Below are 22,651 nucleotides of genomic sequence, written 5' to 3'. Positions count from 1 at the left end.
CGAGTCCCCCAGGTAGATGCAAAGGGGGACCCTTTGGTAAAGATTTGTTACAAAGTAGCAATTTTTCTGACATTGCCAGCAACAGTGGCCTCTAATGAGAGGAGCTTCAGTGTCCTAAAACAAATCAAATCATACTTTCAGTCCGCAATGGGGGAAGAACGTTTGAATGGATTAGCAGTTTTGAACATTAACATTGACAAGGCAAAGTTGCTTGATTTTTCTGTTGCTGTTGATGAATTTGCCCAACGAAAAGCAAGTAATGTGAAGAAGTGGTGTCTTATATACGTCTTGAATAAAAGTGCTTGCCATTACCTTTTTTTTAAATAAATCCTTCTAGTTCATATGTATTTAGAACTGATTAAAAATACTTAATGAGCAGTTTGAAATGGGGCCTTCATTTCCCATCTCCAATAAAATCTGGCCCGGGCCTATAACCAGCTTTGCCCAGCCCTGTCAGCAGGTGTCCTTTGTATGCAGGCAGCCCCTGGTCAAATTCCCTCTTCATCACAACAGTTAAAACTGCAAGTAGCTATACTAGATTGACCAGGTACAAAAGAGGGCAGGGCTCCTGCAGCTTTAACTGTTGTGATGATGAGGGAATTTCACCAGGTGCTGCATGCATACAAAGGACACTTGCTGAAATGCTCTTTTCCGTACAACTGTTAAACTGTTGACACCCTAAATCTAAGGTTGTGATTTCCAGCCTGTTTTCTTGAGAATTCTGAAGTTTCTCAAAGGTTCCTCTGGGGTTCTTCAGTGAGAATATAAGTAATGGTGGGAAAGCACCCATGATGAAAGACTCCAGACTCCAGACTGCTCCTGATCTTCTCCAGCAATATGCAACTGCAGGAGAGTGTTTATTTATTTATTTAGAGTATTTTTATCCCGCACCTCAGCCAAAAGGCTCTCGGAGCGGCTTACAATTTATCAATAAAGAAGACAGTCCCTACCCTCAGGCTTACATTCTAAAAAAGACACGGCACACAAGAAAAAGTGGATGGGGAGGGAAGAGGGAGAAAATAAAAAGAAATTTAGGAGACTGTTTAGGCTGGTGGAAAGGCCCTGCTCCATCCTCTCATCTCCCAATGGAGGGGCAAACCAACAGCTCTTCCCCACAGGGTGAAGATGGCAGTTAGCCCTGGAGTGGGGGGGTGTCCAACTGAAGCAGGCTCTGATGGTCCCTGCCTGCTCCAGTCTCCCTCGCACACGCTCTCAGCTCAAGTGTGGCAACCAACACAGTGGCATCCATATGAACTGAGCATGCATCTTAGAACCTGCCCTCAGGATCTTTTGCAGTGCACACAGGGCCAGTGCGGGATTTTGTACACTACCTGAGGCAGGGCAAGATCCCCTTTGACACTTTTGTACATAGATTTTGGTTGCTCTTGCATTAGCCATCTGGTTTGTTGAGTGTTCCCCCACAACACAATCAAAAACTACTTAGCCGCTTCCAAAATGAGAGTAGCATGTGGCCCAAGGTTCCAACTCAAGTGTAAAACACAAACTCTTCTTCTCTTGCTCTACTACACAGGATCTGGACAATTGCTTCCTGCACAAAACTGAACTGGAAGCGAAACTGAGTGGACTTCATGCTTGGGTGGAGTTAATGAAAACTATCCAGGAGCAGGTAAAAAAAGAGAAGAAGAACAGAACAAAGGGGGCTACAGAGAAGGGGGAATGCTTGTCAGCGTGCAGTAAATTTCTAACAATGTTCAGTTTTGTTGGCAGCTTGTAGATTCATCATCTAATGGAAGTCCTGCTTTAAAGCTAGTCTGATTTAACAAAACCAGAAAAAAAGAACAGGTCTTTCAGTGATCAGTCAATGCCCCTAATGATCCAGGGGCTTGTCTATATGGCATCTTTAACCCAAATTGAACCCTCATTTTCCCGTTTTAAGGCACACGTCAAAGCTGCATCTTTGCTGCAGTGCCAGAGTTTACATGAGATAATGCGCACATTCAAATTTGCAATATAACGCGACTTTTGGATCATGCCCAACTTTGCACCGCGTTGTGTGTATGTGTCCATGAAGGGGTTAAGTCGCATTTTGACAGGTGGGTGGACGTTTGGGGCTAAGGCAATGTGATTGGCCAATTTCCCGCTTTCCCACCTATCCGCTGCCTTGTTCCTTCACACCCTGTTTTAGCTCCGAGACAGCTTAAAACAATTAGGGGAAACAGGCAGGCAGAGGAAGGCAACGGCTGGATCTACACTGTTGCTTTAAAGCGCTTTATAACAGTTTTATAGCGCTTTAAAGCAGTTAAAGCGCTTTATAACTGTTATAAAGCGCTTTAAAGCAGTCCCCTCTTACAACCTGCTCCGCTGCCTGTTTAAGTTTTTGCTTAAAACAATGAGTGAGCGTGGGAAGAGCGAGTGTGTGCATGTGCACGTGCATCTGTGTGTGTGTGCGCGTGTGGGAGAAAGAACAGGGATGTATGTGTGTGCGCTGCAGTGTGCACCTTGCTTCTTCACCTGTGTGTGTGTGTGTGTGTGTGAGTGCACACTGCTCTCTCGCGCTCTCCTCTGTGGCAAGTGCGCCCTGCAAGACAGCTTAAAACCATGAGGGGAAACGGGTAGGCAGAGGAGGGAAACATCCCCCTCTTGCAACCTCCTTGGCTGCCTTGTTCCTCCCCCCCCCCCCCCCACATTTATAACTGCACTGAAAAAAAATCAGGACATAAATCGCTGTTGCTGCTGCAGTGCGATGTTCTTTTTTACATTCGAATCAATGAAAAATGGGGTTAAAATTAAAAGAGAAGCAATCCCGCTGTCTTGTAGATGAGGCCAGGTAGGATTGCCATACGTCCCAGAAAACCAGGAATGTCACGGTTTCCAAGCATTTCCAAAATATCCCAGCCAGTCAGTCAAGAATCCTGGATTCCTGTTCCAGCTGGCCGGAGAAATTCCAACCTCTGAAACGGTGCCTTGAGCCTGCTCAGTGTGGTGTAAGTCTCCATATTGAAGTCTCCTCTAGCTTTTGAGAACTAGTGGAGAAATGTAATTTAGTGTCATTTTTTTTCTGTTTGTTTGCTTAAACTGTTCTTTGCCTATTATTTATTTGCAGGTGCTTAAGTACTTTAGGCTGAAATCCTATGCATACTTACCTGGGAATAATCCCTATTTAACTTAATAGGATTTGTTTCTGAGTAGACACACATAGGATTGCAGTGTTAGATAACTAAAGCTTTCTTTCTTTCCTTAGACCTTTACACATTGCTCAGGTTTTTTTTTTAAAAAAATAAAATCCTAGCCCCCCACCCCCACCCCAAAAAATTGACCCGTTTTTGTGGATTCAGAATATGGCAACCCTAGGGCCAGGCAAACCACAGAATATCTTGGTGCACAGCCTGCACTGATTCACTGCCAATCTGTGTGAGTAGATGCAAGGAATATGTGTGGTGCGTGTGCACAGGGAAAGTGCGCAGCAGCTGCCCTGTTCCCCTTTCTCTCGTTTTCCCTCTTCCTCCCCATTCTGTACTGCTACCTAAACCTCAAGTTAAACACTCCAGTACCAAATCAGAAGCATGGGCAGCTTGCTGGAGTGGTAGGAAGAAAAGTTTGGCTTACAAGGAAAGGATCTGACTTGTTCGATCCAGTTGCAATTACCCCCGTGTTCAGAAACGGCGTCGAAAACCTTTGCACCATTCAGTACAGATCTGGAGCATGTGCATAATGAACCAGCCCCTTCTTCTTTCCTGGTTGCCACGTACCAGCGGTTACCCTTGCATTGCCTTGTACATTGTGGGACGCAGTTCCTTCGGCATACAAATTCAGCACAAAAGCGGACAGGGTTGCTGGGTAATAATTAGTGGGAACTGTGCAATTTGATCTTCCAATAACACTCTTTGATGCAGAAGCACACGTTGCATAGCTGTTTATTGTTTCGGAGAGCCGAGACTCAACTAGGCTGATCCTTTAAGAGGCGCCTTGCAAAGCCAGATCAATGTTTTTCTTTTAGACCAGCGTGCTATTTTCAACAATGGCCAGAGCCATGGTAATCATAGCGTGCCTGTAAATAAGAGGAGTGATATATATATTAAGACCCCCTCTTTTTAAAGTTTGGAGCACCTTTTTTTTTAAGACCTCCTTTTTCAAGGGTTTTTTTTTTTTTTTTTAAAAAAAGACCACCACCCCTTTTGAAGTGTAACAAAATGCATACAGAGCGTGCCTGTGCCTTAATAACTCTTAAGAAACATAGAATTTAGTTTTTCCACTGACTGAGACGTAGGACTGCTGACCTGTCCCAATCGTGCAACCATTCCCTTAACTGCAACCAAGACTACAGCCCTAGTGCTTCCAGGCACAATTGTCCCCAGCTGGTCCAGTAAGGGATTCCTCTGGCATTCACTCTATCCCCCCCCCCCCCATCTCCCTCACCATGTTTGGTTTAGATCTATAATCACGTTGACCTTTCCTTAGGAATTCAAAACACGCCATCCTCAAGAAGATGGTACTGTGGACCGCTTGAGTCATTGGCTCAGTCTAGCTTTACAATTCACCTCAGTTGTAGAAATACGCCCAGCCTTGACAGTTCTCTTGATGTTTGCTTGGGGACATCCATTCCGTCAAGGACAATCTTCCCCTCTCTGTTTACCAAGCCACTTCTGTCCTCCCACTTGGAGGCCCTCTTCAAGACTGCTCCTTAAATCTAGCCTTTCTGGAATCACCCCTCCTTGTCTACCTCCATTCTGAGCTGGGTCAAGAATAGCTCGCCAGCCCTGCCCTGTCTTGGCATGCAAGCTCACTTCAAGCCACTTGAGCGTCCCCGGCTTCATGTGATGCCAAGGTCCCCAGCATCAAATAAAAGAAGCAAGAGTTTGCTGGCAGGCGGCTCACCCTTGAAGTGCAGCTGGGCTTTGTGGTTATGTCTGAATCCCCAACTTCAAAGTTTCTAACACTCATTGCTCCCATTTCATGGACTGTGCTGTCCTGAAGGACCTTGCTGTTCTTACATTAATGCAGTTTGTCTATTAATAAAAGCAGCTACTGACAGAGTGTCGAGGCTGCAATGCTCGATTGAGTTATAGCTGGTGGGTTAAATCCAGTTGTACTTACAGTAGACCCATGGAAATCAATGGGACTTAGGCTAGTTGATTTCATTGGGTTTATTCTAAGGCCATGGCTAGACAAGGCGATATCCCGGTGATTGCCCCGGGATCATCCCTGTGCGTCCACATGAAGCACAGGGCATCCCAGGAGCACGTAGGGATGATCCCTCCCTTGGCCTGGGATATCGCCCTACCCTTTTAGCCCACTTTTTCAGTGGTCTTGGGATGATCCTGAGACCATGGAATGTGTGGCTGGGCGTCGCGGGTTGTCCCAGCTCCTTGCAAGTAACCGCGAGGAGCTGGGACCTGGGAGCTCTGTGCCCATCAGGGATGGTGTGGGGAGAGCAGGGAATTTTTTAAAAAAGCCACTAAACTTTTGCGCATGAGTGGTCGTGTGCTCTTCTCCAATTGAAAAAAAAAAAGCAGGCGCGACGTCCTCTTCCTCCTGGGACATCGTGCACCGCGTGTAGATGAGGGCGACTATCTCGTCTAGCCATAGCCTAAGTATGACTAACTCTGGATCCAACTCCATGCCAGTGAGACATTAATTTTAATAGCATCTTTGCTTCTCATTGGCCCTGGGACATGCCATATTCCCTTGTAATTCTGCTTCTTTCTTTCTTTCTTTCTTTCTTTCTTTCTTTCTTTCTTTCTTTCTTTCTTTCTTTTCGACCACTTCCCAGCTCAAAAGTGATGTTAGAAATGGTTCTTTGCCCCCAGCTGTAGGCAGAGGATCAGTGAATATAAATGCTTTGGCAGAGGATCAGTGAATGTTACTCTTTGGCACAAATACACTGCAGATATCCTGTGCAATGCTTGTTGTGTGAGCATTCCCAACAAGCACATACTCAAAGTTTCAATATACACAAGAAAATGCCACAGGCACTGAGGAAATAACACCAGCTGTAGTCCATTCCCCTACGCTGCTCCCGGCTTAGGTCTGCCTGTCCTCCATTTTTTGACAATTGCACTACATGGATTTCAGTATCCTAAGAATCACTACTTTCCATTTTTAAAAAAGCAAATTAATAGCCCTTTAGACTTCGAAAATAGGTTTGAAAATCTGTTGGCAATGTCTCAGGCAAAATTTCCAAGCAGGGACTGGGTGATAGCTGGTGGGAGGAATCCAGACCTAGGCCATAGCTAGACGAGGCGAAATCCTGATCCCCGGGATCGTCCCTGTGCGTTTATATGACACACAGAGAATCCTGGGATCAGGGAGGGATAATCCCTCCTTTGCCCCGGGATCTCACCCTGCCCTTTGAGCCCGCTTTTTCTGCGATCTCAGGCTGATCCCGAGACGGCGAAACATGTGGGCGGGCGTAGCGGTTTGTCCCAGCTCTTCGCGGTTACTTGCAAGGAGCTGGGACCTGCGCATGGGGTGTAGAGCTCCTCAGGAGCTCTGTGCCCATCGGGGGTGGGGTGGGGGGAGCAGGGAAATTATTATTTTTTTTAAAAAAAACACCTACCTTTGAGTGCATGAGCGCTCGTGTTTGTTTTTAAAAAAGAAAATGGCGGGTGCGACATCTTCTCCCTCCAAGGTTGTTGAACGCCGCGTGTAAACAGAGGGGGATCTCATGATAAAAATATAGTGAGATCTTCACCCCTGCGTCGCGCAATACCAGGTAGGTCTAGCTGAGGCCTTGGTTGTACTTAGAGTAAGAACGTAAGTCTAGTCCAGCACTCTCTTTACACGGTAGCAACCAGCTGTTGACCAAGGACCCACAAACAGGACACTGTGTAACAGCACACACATACCATGTTCCCCAGCAATTGTGTACCTAGGCTTACTGCCTCTAAGGCCAAATGCTTTGTATAATCACTGGGAGGGCCAAACAGCCATCAGAAGCAGTATATAAATATACATGTAAAACCAATATAGATGTGCAAATTTGTTTGACCTGCTTCATTCATACCGCTGACTGAATCCAGCTGTTTATGGCACGGCATCTAGTTACTTTAAGCACATATATGTTCATACAGATGGCTCAATCAGGTCAGTTACAATTATTCTCTGTCTGGCCTAAAGTAGCAACTTAATCACTGGTGTGATCAGGAGAGGCACTGGTCGTATACACTCCTAGAGAAATACTGAGAGACTGAGAGTCTCTCAGTCATCCCCAAACTGTGTGCTCCAAGAGAACGCCTGTTGTGCCCCAAGGAAGAAAGTAATTAAGTAATTAATGTTCCTGTGAGCCCAGAGCTCTCACCCACAGAGAAACGTGCCTACTGCATCTCTGCATGATTTACTGCTCTACCCATGCCTGTTTCTAATCAGCCTCCATTGCTGGCAGGAAATTATTCTGCCCTGTTTCTGCAATAGATGCAACTGGCTTGTTGAATCCCTCCCAACAAATGGTGTGGAGAATGTGGACAGGGAGGCATTTTTCTCCCTCTCAAAATACTAGAACTTTCACCCCATGAAGCTGATTGGTGGGAGATCCAGGACAAATAAAAGGAAGTACTTCTTCACACAGCACATAGTTAAATTATGGAACTCACTGCCACAAGATGTAATGATGGCCACCAATTTGGATAGCTTTAAAAGGGGCTTGGATAAATTCCTGGAGGAGAAGGCTATCAATGGCTACTAGCTCTGATGGCCGTGTGCTATCACCAGTACTCCAGACAGTAAGCTTGTGTGCACCAGTTGCTGGGGAACATGGGTGGGAGGGTGCTGGTGCACCGTGTCCTGCTTTGTTGGTCCCTGGTCGACAGCTCCTTGGCCACTTTGTGAACAGAGTGCTGGACTAGATGGACCCTCAGTCTGAACTTATGTCCTTAAGGCATAGAAGCTTATCTGCCCTCAGAAGAAGATGCCTGTTGTTTCTCTGTAAGATTCATTGTTTTGCACTCGCCTCCTTCCAACCAGGAGGAGGCATGCTAAGAACAGTGATTCATCAAGAAACTCAAGGGATGGGTTCTTCTGAGAGCAGGTCATTTTTACACTCCTAGTAAGTTGCTTTGGTTGTAACGGTGAAGTGTGCTTGCAGTTTTGATTTCAGTGCTTTGGCTATCAGAAGTGAGTTCAGGGAGGTAAGTACTTTAACCTGGATTTGCTTCTGCTGGTGTAAGCTTGTAAATTGGCAGTTCTTACATTTTATGCTTCGCCTCCTTATCTGCACATTCCCGTCCCTCCTCTTTGCCCTGGTTTGTGATGAGCCTGATGTTATTGACTTTGGCATCATGCTGCATTTTTCCCTCCACCCTTTATGCACAGAAGAAATAGTTTTCTGCCTCTTCTCTGCCTTATCTCTTCTTGAGAATGGAGTTGTATGGAGCGTGGCTCCAAAAAAAAAAAAAAAAAAGGTGGATTGAGGCATCAACTTTGTGGTTCCAACATTCCTCCACACCCTCAACTCTTTCCAAATCAGGCCCACATCCTTCCAAACAACGGTCTTGTTTTGCCTACTGACCACAAACCCTCCCTTTCCCAAATGTGTCCATTTGGGAGGAGCCAGCAGGAAGGCCTCATTGCAAAAAAAGGCCTTGAGATGGAAACCTTGATGCTTCTATAGAATAGAATAGAATAGAATAGAATAGAATAGAATAGAATAGAATAGAATATTTATTTCTTACCCACCTCTCCCTCTGGATCAAGGCAGGGAACAACATTACATATAAAATCACCATAAAATGCATAAAACTGATTACAATATCTAAAACTGATACAATATTAAAATAACAATTGGACACGTTAAAAAACATCTGGGTAGGCCTGCCAGAAGAGATTAGTCTTTATGGCTGTCTTAAACTTGGAGAGAGTGTTAAGTTGACAAATCTCTCCCAGCAGGCCATTCCACGGTCAGGGAGTGGCAGAAGTGAAGGTCTGTAACAGTTGTAAGCCTAGTTAGGGTGACCATATGACCAGATTTGCCCGGATTTGCCTGGGGTTTTTTATGACAAATCTGGGAGGGGGAGGGGAAATCTGGATTTTTTTTTCCAAAGAGCAGCTCTAATGGGAATTAACAAAAATGCTTATAACTCCTTTATTTTTTAAGATAAACTCCTGAAACTTGGCATGATGGTAGCTCTTAGGAAGGGCTTTAGTTGTACCAAATTTGAAACAAATCCATTCATCCATTGATTTTTAAGGATTTTTTTAAAAATTGAGGTTTTAAAATTATTATTTTTAAAATCGTCATTTTTAAAGATAAAGAGATGAAAGTTGGCACCATGATAGCTTTTAGGTAGAGCTTTAGCCATAGAAAATTTGAAACAGATCTGTTCATCCATTGATTTTTAGGAATTTTTTAAAATTTGAGGATTTAATTTTTTAAAATGTTATTTTTAAAGATAAAGAGATGAAACTTGGCACCATGATTGCTCTTAACAAGGACTTTAGCTATGCCAAGTTTGAAACAGATCTGTCCAACCATTGAGTTTTAGGATTTTTTTTTTAAAGTTTGAGGTTTTAAAATTATTTTTTAAAAATAATTTTAACATGGCGACCATGTTGTCCTCCTTTTTGGTTTCCAAAATATGGTCACCCTAGTTTTGGCTGACTGGAGCAAATTCTTCCTAGAGGACTTGAGTGTGTGGGGCAGATTGTACGGGGGAAGGGGATCCCGCAGGTAACCTGGACCCAAACCATGTAGGGCTTTAAAGGTAATAACCAACACTTTATACTTCACCCGGAAAGTATTTGGCAGCCAATGAAGTGATTTTAAAGTTGGTGTAATATGGTTACCCTTAGGTGTACTGGTGACCAACCTGGCTGCCATATTTTGAACTAGTTGAAGTTTCTGCACTAGGTACAAAGGTAGCCCTATGTACAGCGCATTGCAGAAGTTGAGCCTCAAAGTCTTTAGGTCTTCTAACTCTAGGAAGGGGCACAGCAGTATCCATATGTGCTGGAAGGTCCTATGCATTTCAGTGGATCTACTCTAAGTAGGGTTTATGTTGAATAGTTATTGGAATCACTGGGTGGTGCTTTGAATGCTTGTAGTAGTGTCCTGGGAAAAGTGACTGGACCACCTTCCCTATGAGGAAAGGCTAAACATTTGGGCCTTCTTATTTTAGAAAAGTGGGATGTAAGGGTGGACAGGTTAGGAGTTTATAACATGAATAATGATGTGGAAAAAGTGAACAGAGAGAAGTTTGAAACCCAGGTTCGCCCAATGAAGTTGAATAGTGGAAGACTTAGAACAGACAAAAGCAAGTACTTTTTCACACAGTCAAACAATGGAATTCCTTTACCACAAGACATGGTGGTGTGTCCTAGCATTAGGTGAAAGCCGGAATTTAATATTTTTCATACATTTCCCTCCTAGCCTGTCACATGTTTGGTGACTGAACCACAGGCAAATGGCTCTTATGATTTGCCAACCAACCAGCCAGTATTTTGCTGATTCACTCAGTAAAACCATGTTCCATTAGGTAACTGGTATCATGTGAAAACAACAACAGTAAACCACATGGGTCCCCAATGTGTGGGGGACCCGTGGACACATTTGGGAACTTGAGAAACTGCTGAGGGCACCATCACAAAATGGCTCCTTTAGTAGATGTGGCTCATCCCATAATGGCTGCCATTGGGGCCTGGCTAGTCAAGAGAGGTTGGGGGGAAGACATAGAGAGGCTAGAGGCAGGGAGAGAGGTGGAAATGGAAAGAGTTGGTTCCTGGCCCACCCAATATTCTTCCGTCCATGCAGTCCTTTGCGCTCGCACTCTCCCCACTCCCAGCCACTTGCCTTGTTATGTCTCTCCACCAACCCTTTCCCTCACTATTTCTCTCCTGTTCCTGTCCTTGGCCTTCTTCTTTCTCTCCCTTTCTAGCCCCTAGCCTTGCTCATTCTCTCCCACTCACCTCTCTATCTTGATGTTCTTTTCACCACCATCCCCTAGCCTTGTTATACCTTTCCCTTGCTTTCCCATCCTGCCTGCTAACAGCTGATCAGTGGCAAATTCAGGAACAAGAAGGAGAACCTGGCGCCCTAACTCCCCCCCCCCAGTTTTTAAAATTAATTTCTTTTTGAAAGAAGCAGGGAGTGAAGAGCTGTGTGGGCTCCATTAGAGGTGCCTGCAGGTGTCATGGCACCCACAGGCACTGTATTTGGGACCACTGCAATGAACCTTCCTTCTAGGTTCCACTAGGGCCAACCTGGTTCTGCCCTAGCTCCACCCTGAACCTCCCTGTGTCTTTCGGTCTCTGCCACAGCCCTAACATGACCCCTTGGCCCTTCCCAAAGTTGGCAACCTTAATGGCTGCAGAGTGAACATGTCCCACGGCCGATGCTCTGTGAATGTTTCAAAGCTTTGCACAAATACACATCTCTGCATTTACCCTTGAGGACTTTAGTCCTGTTTAAATGTGGGCATCTAGCCTGTTTACCCAGGAATTAAATGTCATTGCAGGAGACAATAAGTTGCAAATTCCATTTGATGACAGACGGCTTTTTACTGCTGATGGATGAACCACACGCATTCTGGGTCCAGCCTTTGTCCCTTCCCAGTGGGGCAAGAGTCAATACAAAGAAGACTACAATGCTTCTTGTGGAAACTCGTTTAAGCTTTCCAAAAAGCCAGAGTGGGCAAGGAGAGAGGGACCCTGCTGTCATGGCACTGCGTTGGCACCGCTCTGCCACCACAGCCGCAGTATTACTGCTGTGGGGTGGCAGCAAGTAAACTTCACAGGAAGAGTCAGTGTGGTCTTTCCAGCAGCCCTGCCCAGCTTCCGGTAACCCATCAGAGGGGGCCTTCCACTAGGGAACACACATGGTGTGACACCGGAGCGAGGTTAGATGGCGGAAGGGCCGTAGTGACCTTGCTCAGGCAGGAAAAAACAGGGTAAGTCTCTGACGTTTCTAGTGCGCAGCTTCACAGGAAAGCCCCGTGGTGGATGTGAGGTAGCTGCTGCGTTGTATATCTGATGTAGCGCCACTGCACAGCCACTGTGGGGCTTTTAAAGCATATAGACAGCCCTGAGGAAGGGATACCAAAACAAAAACACACCTCACCAAGGTACTGTTGAATGACAGGTGGGAAATCATACAGCAGTTTGATGCTTTTCTGAGACCAATGGAGTAGCTCCCCTAAAGCCAAGCATGGACAACCAGGCAGTCCATGGGCCATTTTCCAGGCCCTGGGGACTCCTCCAGAGGCTGCACCCGTGCCGCCACATCACCCAATGACAAAAGGTGGTTTGCCAGTGAACTTGGGCAGCAAACCACTGGAGCGACTCAAAAGGGGCACATTTAACTTGAAAGCAAGCTAAATTTGGCACTTTGGGGTCTCCATAGTGGTGTGCTAAACTTTGAGGGCAAACTGCCAATTTTTTGTGCCCCTGCACCACCAAATTTCAGCAGTTTGAGGGGGTAGGATGGCAGCAGGGGTAGGGGGCTGCACTCAAGACCATGGGGGGCACCTGTTGCCCATCCCCGACTCTAAAGCCGATAAGGACTGGCTGTCCTAAATCAAGGCATGGATGGAGAAAGGCACAGCTTGAAGGAGTACGAGGCTGGACAAACACCCCCGAGGTGTTCTGGCTTCCGACTCCTTCAGGTTGGATCTTGCCTGCCCCTCAGCCACCCAGGTGTGTGTGTTTGGTTTCCTCACTGGGGATTATGATGCCTTTGAAAGTCACTGAGTTGAACCTGCCTTCAGGAGATATGAACAGGAAGCCCTTCCTCAGAACGTTGACAGCTTCGGGCATCCCACGAGTATGCGCCAGAGGTTACTGAGGTGCTACATGTTACAAAAGAAAAAGAGGTGGAGAGGAGGAATGAGGGTAGGAGGTGAAAGGGGCCAGGGGTGAAAAGGGCAGGCCGCTGCTGTACAAACTCAAGCTCTGCTTACACTTTGGCAGATGTCCTGAAAGCCGAGGGAGTTAATACAAGCCCAGGGGAGCAGTGTTGCGCCTTTCCCCATATGGTAGGCAGGAGAAGGAGATTTAGAAAGGATTCAAAGGAGAGTTGGGGGCTGATTAAATTCTCTCTATAGCCCTGTTCAGAAGTATCTTTCAGCATGGATAAATCTGGGAGCGGAGCTGCGGTGACTAACCCCACCCCTAATGTCATGAGCACCGACTAACCTTGCCCCTTTCCACCTGCATCTGCGACTACATCACAATAACGGTTAGGGAGGTGGAGACCTTTTGCGTTTGAGGTTCCAGATTGTGTGTAAGCCTCTGAGCATACATGTGTATGGGCGAAAGCTGCCTCCCTGCAGACATTTGTGCTGTACATGCCAGGGTGTCATTGTACGTGACAATCAGGGTGAGGCTGATCAGTGCGCCCACCCAACCCATGTGCATTGGACCATGTCAGTGCAAACTGCATTCATTCAATCCTGAATAAGGTTCATACGACAATGTAATTCCAAAATGGTGGGCCAGGGTGTGCTGATATAGAATCCTAGAATAGTAGGGTTGGAAGAGGCCTATAAGGCCTTCAAGTCCAACCCCCTGCTCAATGCAGGAATCCACCCTAAAGCATACCTGACAGATGGTTGTCCAGCTGCCTCTTGAAGGCCTCTAGTGTGGGAGAGCCCACAACCTCCCTAGGTAATTGGTTCCATTGTCATACTGCTCTAACAATCAGTAAGTTTTTCCTGATGTCCAGCCGGAATCTGGCTTCCTGTAACTTCAGCCTGTTATTCCGTGTCCTGCACTCTGGGATGAACAAAAAGAGATCCTGGCCCTCCTCAGTGCGCCTACCCACCCCATGCGCATTGGACCTTGTCAGTGCAAAGTACATTCATTCAACCCTGAACAAGGCTCATACGACAATGTAATTCCAAAATGGTGGGCCAGTGCGTGCTGATATATTGTCCAACATATATATATTTTGATATATTGTCCAACAATATATATTGATATAGTGTTAATTCAATAGTGATAGGCTTCTGTGAGCTCAAGGAGGCTGTATTTGCATATTTTCTAATTTACTGTTCTGGCCTTGCCTCCATCCTAACAGCTTCCTTGAGAATCACTTAATTTCTACATTATGTGTGATTGGGTCACACCATTGCTCCCAGTGCACAGTACATTACTCCCAACCCACAGAAGAATTATCCATGCCCAGAGGAAGTTTCCTATTGGTCCTCTGCACGAGTCACTGTGTCGGAAAATTTGCCCAGAACTGCATCTTCTTCTGCGGATATATAGGGAAGGGACCCTTTTTGATGCTGGATCAGTTGTACACTTTGAGATTCCAAAAGAAAACCTCTTGCATACATGCCTCCAATTTCAATTCAGATTCAGTTCCTTTGGGGACACAGCTCTAATGGGAAGCCATCTGAGGCTGAAGGGTTATATTTAGCCTAGAGAAATATTAGAGAAGATGATTGCTGATTTCCAACACTGAAATGGATTTCAGAATCCTTTTACAGTAAAGGAAACCACAGGGGTTGGCATTATCCATCTGAATCCCTCAGGCATGATGAAATGAGGGCAGGCGTACAATGCCAGTCACCTTGCGCTCCTTGGAGGACAAGTGGAATATAAATGTAAGAGCTGTTGCTGCTGATTATCAGTAGTATCTCCAGTACCATATCATATGCACATATATCCACTCTGTGATGCCCATGTACATGTGGTACCACTCTAGAGCCGTCATGTATAAACCAACTCCTCCACCCATTGTTGAAGCAGTAAGTCAGTTCATGCAACACATGGGCCGGTGCCTTTAATCCCAGCCCAATCTCTTCCTAAGAGTAGATAACAAATCCCCCGCTTAATGAATCTACAGGGGGGAAGTTTGGATTTAAAGGAGATCGAGGCACAGATGGGGAAAGGCTGTAGCTCAGTGTGATAGAGCACCTGCTTTGCATGCAGAAGGTCCCAGGTTCAATCCCTGGCATCTCCAGGTAGGGCTAAGAGAGCCTTCTGTTTGAAACCCTGGGCAGCTACTGTTAGTCAGTAGACAATACTGTGTTAGATGGACCAATGGTAAGCAACTTCCTGTGTTCTAGCAGAATGCCAAACTTCCTGTGTTCTAGCAGAATGCCAAACTTTGAATGCCAAACCTCCAAAACCGAGTTGGTAATCCATAGCCCATAGGGATGTATGGGAAATTAAGTTCAATTCATTTTTGACCAGAATTTACCCTATTTATTCCTCCTGGAACTGAATTGTGTGGACCCTACTGCAGGCAATGTCCGTACATTTCTGACTTTGCAATGCGATTCCCAAAACAAACTAAATAAAGTGATTCCCAGAACAAGCAAACAAAAGTGTGTATATTTAAGAAAATGCACATGGGGGAAATGTGCACTTTTGAAAAATGTACACAAACGCGCTTTAGGCAATGGGAGAAAAGGTGTACACTTTCAAAAATGTGCATGATACATTTGGGACAGAGTGCACAAAATTGTGCTTGCAGTCTGATGTAGACACAGCAGATCAGAATGAGCTTTGAGTTGGAATTTGGAGAACCTTGACAAGGGTGAGTTTTGCTGATTTGTGCATCCCTACTCATGGCTTTTTGCTGGTTTGCACATCCCTACCCATAACTTCACGCTGCTGTGCATGGAAGGTGCTTGCTTATATAAGCTCTAGAGCTGTGGCAAGAATGTGAGCTGCGTGCTTTCCTGATTCAGATCTTACCTCCTCAGCCACAAACTCATGAGAGCATCACTCAGGCTCAACCCTGCATTGCACTATGCGGGTAACAATAACACCAACCTGCCTTACAAAGCTGCTGTAGGAATTATTGAGGTAATGTATGTGAACTGTACTGAATAATACCATATATTGCTCCAATTATTAGATTCAGACACAGCTGAATCCCAGTGCTTCGTTGCGAGCGGTAGTTACTGTAGCCTTGATTTATGAAAAGCAGCTCACCTTCAGTCTTTTTCTTGTTTATCAAGGAACTTGAGGAAGTGATGTCACAAATCAAGGACGTCTCGGTCGTGCTGGGCATTGACAACAACAGATACAACCCTGATCCGCACAAGATTGTGGAGGATGTGAGAGCTCAATATGAAGACCTGGCTCTCCGGAGTTGGGAAGAGTTAGAGGCGCTCACCCGAAGCAAGGTATGCACCCACTTGCCACTGAGAACTGTCTAAAAGCCCTGCATGTCAACATCAGTTCCTAATGCCACATTCGCAACCCTGAATGCAAACAGGAGTGTACGTTCTCTGAAAATGTTCAGAAATCCCCCCCAACTTGCATCCACCTTCACAAGATGTGGACTTATAAAAATGGTACTTCCAAATGCACACTTTTCAAAATGCATACTTCTATAAATTCACAATTTATATTTTTAAAATGTACAGATAAATGCGGAAGTGTTATGGGTGAACCCATGCGAAAGTGACACAGACCAGAAATAAGCTGAGTCTGCAGTCCGATGCACACTTAGAGAGCAACCCTATGCATGTCTACTCTGAAGTAAGACCCACTGAGTTCAATGGGCCTTACTGCCAAATAAGTGGGTATAGGATTTCAGCCTTTAAAAAGTCAGCTTGTGTTGACTTCAGCCCTTGAAAAAAAAGAATAGTTGTGAGAATCCATTCCATGATTTAAAACAATGACATATTCTGCTAAAGGCAGTGCTACCACATGGGATGTTTTGGGAGAGGAACAATGGGCTAGAAGGCAAGATGGAGATATGACAGCCACTTGGCTGCCTTGGGTGGGCTTACCCAGCTAAAAGTATTCAGGTGGGATAAGCAAAGCCACAACAAGAAGGAAATGGGTCTGATCTGGTTCATTATTGATTGACAGAATGGACCATGATGTTGGATGTTCACCTCTCAGGAATGGCAAGGAAGTAGTAAAACTCTGGAAGTTGGCATGAAAAAGGAAACCTAGATCAAACAGGCTAAAGAGCCAAGAGAGGAAGGAAGAGGGGTGGGGAGAAGAGAGAATAAGGATGGATAATGGGGAAAATGTTGTGCAAGTAGAAAACAGATTAACATTTGATAAGGAAGGATCTGGTGATGCCATTTTAGTCACAAATCAAATCCTGTATGATGTTTGTGTACGAAGCCCTGAGGCTCGAGGGTTCTTAGACAGCAAGAAAGCTTTGCGTTAAAATGAATATTTTAATGAGTACAATCATGGATACAGTTCTTCTCAGAAATGGGTCTGTTCTTGGGCCCTATGCTCCGTGATCCTGCCATGCATTTCTTTTGCTTACAGTAATGTAATATATTCTTAATTCCTCCCCACAGCTGAATGAAAGAGAGGTGCTATCTGCTAAGTATGGAGACCATCTCCTTAATGACCGGAGAATTATTGCTGAGTTAAATATACAGATCCAGAAGATGAGATCTTGCATTGTGTCTTTGAAAAGCCAGGTAAGATGTGGCTGGAGGGAGCCTGCCCACCCACCCCCCAAAAAAACGAGTCAAAGGAAAAGTGGGAAAATAAGGCAACTCAAGATTTCATATAAACGTTATACTGCTGCCAGTATAACACACACCACACCAACACATATTCACACATGAAAGTTCATGCTCTTTGCCATCTTCAGAATGCTACTGGACACTTTTAGGTTCTTGTCTTAGTGTTGGACTAAATGATGGAATGTGTTGGGTTGGAGCCAGGATCTACCGTCCTCGAGAAGAAGGGACCTTCTGTGAGAGGACGGGCTCTGTTCATGGAAAGTCCTTCTGCCCAGTTTTTTTTTGGGGGGGTCCCCCCTCCCCCCACACACCACAGTTCCTCTCTCCTTTCTCAGAATAGGTGTCACAGCTCTATGCCCTTCTCTTCAAAGGATACTGACATGCTTAAGGAATGCCCATCTCCAGAGACAAAATGCCCTTGGTCATTCAGTCAAGTGGGAAGCAGTGTGAAAGAGTGCTGGATTACCAAACCCCACCCTCACTTCTCTTCCATATTATCTCCTGTCCATTCTAGTGTTTGCGTCTAGAGGATAACATCAAAGAGGTTGGAGTACAAGGTGAAAGTGCCCTCAGTGATGCCAAAGCCAAATTGGCTAAGTTGGAAGAAGCCCTTCACAATGCTAGGCAGGACTTGGCTCAGCTGGTTAAGGAGTATCAAGACCTGATGAATATCAAGCTGGCCTTGGACATAGAGATTCTCACCTACAGGACCCTTATGGAAGGTGAAGAATTCAGGTACGTAAACTGGCTTTGAGCCTCTCTCTCTCTCTCTCTCTCTCTCTCAGTATAAAGCAGCTTCCTATGCTGCTAGGTAGCACTAAAACTTCTCCTGCTTATTTGGGAATAGACATGTTTCCTATTATAAGTTGGTAGCAATGGAATGTGAGGTGTGTGTGGATTTTTCAGCCAACTTTTGCCTTTGGATCCACTCATCACTGTAATGCCCCCACCCCCAGAGAGCTTCTCTGAAATGGAATATTTATTTATTGATTGATTATTACATTTATATACCGCCTTTTTTCCTCCAAGGAACCCAAGGTGGTGTACACAATCCTCCTTCTCTCCATTATATCCTCACAACAACAACCCTGTAAGGTGGGTTGGGCTGAGAGTCAGTGATTGGCCCAAAGTCACCCAGTGGGTTTCCATGGCTGAGCGGGAATTAGAACCCGGATCTCCTGACTCCTAGTCCAACACTCTACCCACTACACCATACTGGCTCTGGGGCTGAAAAAACTTCATCACCCCTGCCCTATGGGCTGGTCAGAATTCCAAAGAACCCAGGAAGAATTTCTATTCAGATTCTGGACCATTATCCAAAGTGCTGAACTGCTCTTCTTTTTAAAACTCTTTTTTTTTGTAGAGCTCAGCTCATTTGTTTGTTGTTGTTTGTTCATTACAGCATGGACTCTCCACCACCTGCATTCATTAGCAGAATCTACTCCACCCCAAAGCTCTGTAAGTTTATTTTTATTAGTTTCATGGATTCTCTGAAATATTTATCACTTTAATGGACATCTTATATTTGAGCAAGGGTGGTTCCAGGCAGAGGGCTCCTAGCACTACCAATCAGAAGCCAAACCCATCTTTTCCCCCTTTTGTTACCATTTTCTGTCGTAAGGAAAAAGATGGAAGAAGTGGTGGGAACACATGGGAGGGTTATGAGTGGGCAATGGCTAAATCTGAATTCTCCATAAAATTCCACAAACAAGGCAGGGTGGTGGCATCGTTGAAGCCTAGAGATTTTGCAAATGCCCAACTGTGGACTCCCCTGCATCTGACCACCCAGGTTCCACTCGCTGAGCTGCGGGGCTTTCGCAGGCATGCTCACATAGTCGTGCAGCCACCCACTCCTTGATGCAAGCCATCATTTTTATGCAAGATGGGGGCTCCCTAATTTTCATATATTTAATGTTGCACAAAATGGTGTCCATAAGGGGCGATTTCTGTAACAGTAGAGGCATCAAGGGCACTCTACACCTTGGGATGGGCCAGCTTGAAAATGCTTGCATCCCCCATTGGTGTGGTCTGCTCCAACAAACCAGGCTGCTCGTGCCCCTACCGAGGCTTTGGAAAGCATGCATCCCCCCCACCATGCGAACAGGGGCCTCAAAGGCCCTATTAACACAATGATGCCCTTGTGTTAAGAGGGCCTTTAAAGCCCCTGTTGGCTGGGGGGGGGGCAGGAAATCACACTTTCCGGAGCCTTCAGAAAGTGTGCAATTCTCCCATTCACACTAATCGCAGACACTATTAGCGTGTCCGGGGGAATTGCGCACTTTCTGGAGGCTCAAGAAAGCATGCTTTCCCAGGGTGGACCTGTTCCTGAGTACTTGTGGGCCCTTGCAGGCACTCAGAGGGCAGGTCCATGCTCACACCAGATGTGCAAGACTGGGTCTGGGGTGGGGGGCAGTCAGGCACCCGCAACAACCCTACCACTAATGTTGTGAAAATGGCCCTGTATAGCCACCATTTTGCACAACAGTAAATAATCCCAAATTATGGAGCCCTCATTTTGAGTACAAGTGGCAGCTCGTATCAAGGAGTGGGTGGGTATGGGACACTCCCAGAACGCTCACCAAGCCCTCCAGGAGCAAGCAGCAGCAGTGACCACGCAAGCAGCCACCAAGCATGGGGATGGGTGAGTCCATCCATCTCTGCTAAAGCCTTGTCTGGAAGCATCCCAAATCCCCCTGCTTCCCAATTGCCAAAGAAGCGAATGAACTGACAGGCAGGAGCAAAGCTAATAGGGCAAGTGGGAGAGACCTCTTAGAATCAAATACACAATGAAATGTCCTTCAAAATGAGGAATGTTAAATTGAAAGAAAATTCTCAAAATACAATCATTCTCTTTGTTTTTTTCTCTTGCAGCTTCATCAAACTCTAGCACTACAACCACCTCAAATGTGACAACCAGAGTAAAAGAAGATTCAAGAGATAAAATGAGCCACAGCAGAAGCAGTTTAGAAAGTGGACTCTCTAGAAGTCAGAGTGGTGGAAGTAGGAAGGACTCCGGTGGTGATTTTTCTAGAAGCCACAGTAATAAAAGTGGAGGCTCATCAGAGGCTCTTAGAAGTCATAGCAGTGCACACAGAGGTACCATGGGAAGTAGTCCTAGCAGTAGAAGTGGAAATTTTGCAGATGTTGAAGACACCATGGAGAACAGCATTTCTAGAAGACATGGGAGTGGGAGTCAAAGAAGCCACAGCAGCAGGAGTGGGGATAACCCAGAAGGCAGCCTTTCTAGAAGTCCTAGTGGTGGACTCAGAGGCATCTCAGAAGGTAGTCTTTCTAGAAGCCAAAGCAACAGAAGTGGTGGTTTGACTGACAGTGTTTTTGTTAGAACCGACAGTGGTGCAAGTGATGGTGTCCAAGAGGGCAACTATTCTAGAAGCCAAAGCTATAGGAGTGTAGGATATTCACCATCCAATTTTTCCAGAACGCAAAGTGGAGAAAGCAACAGTGCTCCTAAAACTACTCTTTCTAGAGATCATAGTTGTGGAAGCAAAAGTGTTCCAGAAGGCAACCTTACTAGAAGCCAAAATAGCAGAAGTGGCAGCTTAACAGATAGTGTTCTTGCTAGAACTCACAGTGGTGAAAGTGAAGGTATCTCAGAGGGCAGCCTTCCTAGAAGCTATAGTAGCACCAGTGCATCCTATATATTAGGAAGTCTTTCTAGAACCCAGAGTGATGAAAATGAATTTCATGGCAGCCATGACAGTGAAGGATATTCTGAGCCTATTGTTCCCAGAACTCGCAGTGCTGAAGATGGTGGGGTCCCAGTGGGTGGCATTTCTAGAAGTCATAGTGGGGAAAGCAGGGACATCTCAGAGGGCAGCCTTTCTAGAAGCCAGAGTGATGAAAATGAAAGCTTAATAGAAGCCAGAGCTTCTAGAAGTCACAGCCATGGAAGTGGAGGACTTGCAGGAACATCTGTTTCCCGAACCCACAGTGCTGAAAGTGGAGGTGTCCCAGAGGGAACTCTTTCTAGAAGTCACTGTGGTGGAAGCAGAGGCATCTCTGAAGGTAGTCTTTCCAGAAGCCAAAGCAGCAGAAGTGGAGGATTTGTACATGGTGGCCGTTCGAGAGACCACACCTATGAAAGCAAAGAAAGCCATGGGGATGCAAGCAGAAGGTCTGTGGTTGATGACAGTTATGCAAGTCATAGTGAGGCAAATGAAGTTGTCTTAGAGTCTGGCCTTTCCAGAGGTGCAGATGCCAAAGCAGATAGCTTTTCTAGAAGTCACAGTGGTGAGAGTGGAGGTCCCGTGGAGACATCCACTCCTATTTCCCTCCACAGAAGAAATGAAGCTTCTGTGGGACCTAGCCTTTCTAGAAGCCAGAGTGGAGAAAGTGGGAGCTTTAAAGCAGCTGACTTCTATAGAAGCTCCAGTGAAGAAAGCAGAGGTGTCTCAGAAGCTAGTATTTCTAGAAGCTGCAGCAAAGAAAATGAACATTTCCCAGAGGGCACGCTTTCTAGAAACTACAGCTATATATGTGCAGTTGTGTCTCGTCCTAATGTTTGTAGAAGCAAAAGTGGTGAATCTGAAGATGTTCCAGAAGATGGCCTATCTAGAAGCCACAGCTCTGAAAGTGAGACGTCTTCACAACGTGGAATTCACAGAAGCCAGAGTGGTGAGAGGGAAAATTTGTCAGATGTTGGCCTCTCTAGAAGCTATAGTGGCAGAAGTGAAGTGGCCCCAGTGGATAACCTGTGTATAAGCCACAGTGGTGGAGAAGACAGCTTCCCAGAGAATGTTCTTTGTAGAAGCTCCAGTGGTGGAGTGGAAGCCACAGTGGATGATCTGGGTGTAAGCCATAGTAGTGGAAATGAAGCTCTTCCAGAAGGTGTCCTTTATGAAGATGCTGCACATTCTGACCTTCATAGTAGTCACAGTGCTGCAAATGAAGGTGTTTGGGGGAGCGGTGAACACAGTGGGGAGGCCTCTCCAGATGGAGGACTTTCCAGAACCCAGAGTGGTGAACCAGCAGAATCAAATCCCGTCTGCTTGATCTATGAAGTTTGCTCTGATGAGGAGCCCCACTCTCCGACTGATGAAATACACTACTACATTGAGTCCACCTCCATGGAGTAGGCCTTATACAAGCACTCGAGTGGGATCCAAATGCCTTCTTGTAGAAGTCTCAGTCCCTCCAATGGCTCATGGACCACAGTTGGGAATCTACATTAAGCCTCATATCCTCACATTACCAAGGTTAACCATTGGAAATAGGACCCCGCAGGCTTGGAGTTGGCAACACCGCCTTCCTCATCTGTTATGATTTGTGGAGGGGTCAAGTTCAGA

At 45.8% G+C, this 22,651-nt stretch overlaps 1 protein-coding gene across 1 annotated transcript in view; it reads left to right on the top strand.

Annotated features, from left to right (window-relative positions):
- The window catches only part of LOC134395286 (keratin, type II cytoskeletal 80-like), a 224,060-nt gene extending 201,993 nt beyond the window's left edge, over positions 1-22,067 (top strand). The window contains exons 5-12 of the mRNA XM_063121439.1: positions 1,532-1,627; positions 15,861-16,028; positions 17,172-17,297; positions 17,860-18,080; positions 18,748-18,803; positions 20,217-20,867; positions 21,298-21,480; positions 21,874-22,067. Of these exons, the coding sequence (XP_062977509.1) occupies positions 1,532-1,627; positions 15,861-16,028; positions 17,172-17,297; positions 17,860-18,080; positions 18,748-18,803; positions 20,217-20,867; positions 21,298-21,480; positions 21,874-22,067 (1,695 nt within the window). The remainder of the gene's footprint in view (positions 1-1,531; positions 1,628-15,860; positions 16,029-17,171; positions 17,298-17,859; positions 18,081-18,747; positions 18,804-20,216; positions 20,868-21,297; positions 21,481-21,873) is intronic.
- Positions 22,068-22,651: the final 584 nt, after the last annotated feature.

This window comes from Elgaria multicarinata, chromosome 3, assembly GCF_023053635.1.
Source record: "Elgaria multicarinata webbii isolate HBS135686 ecotype San Diego chromosome 3, rElgMul1.1.pri, whole genome shotgun sequence".
Lineage (NCBI taxonomy): Eukaryota > Metazoa > Chordata > Lepidosauria > Squamata > Anguidae > Elgaria > Elgaria multicarinata.
Note: the sequence above shows the minus strand (reverse complement) of the source record. Positions and strands in the feature narration are given on the sequence as shown.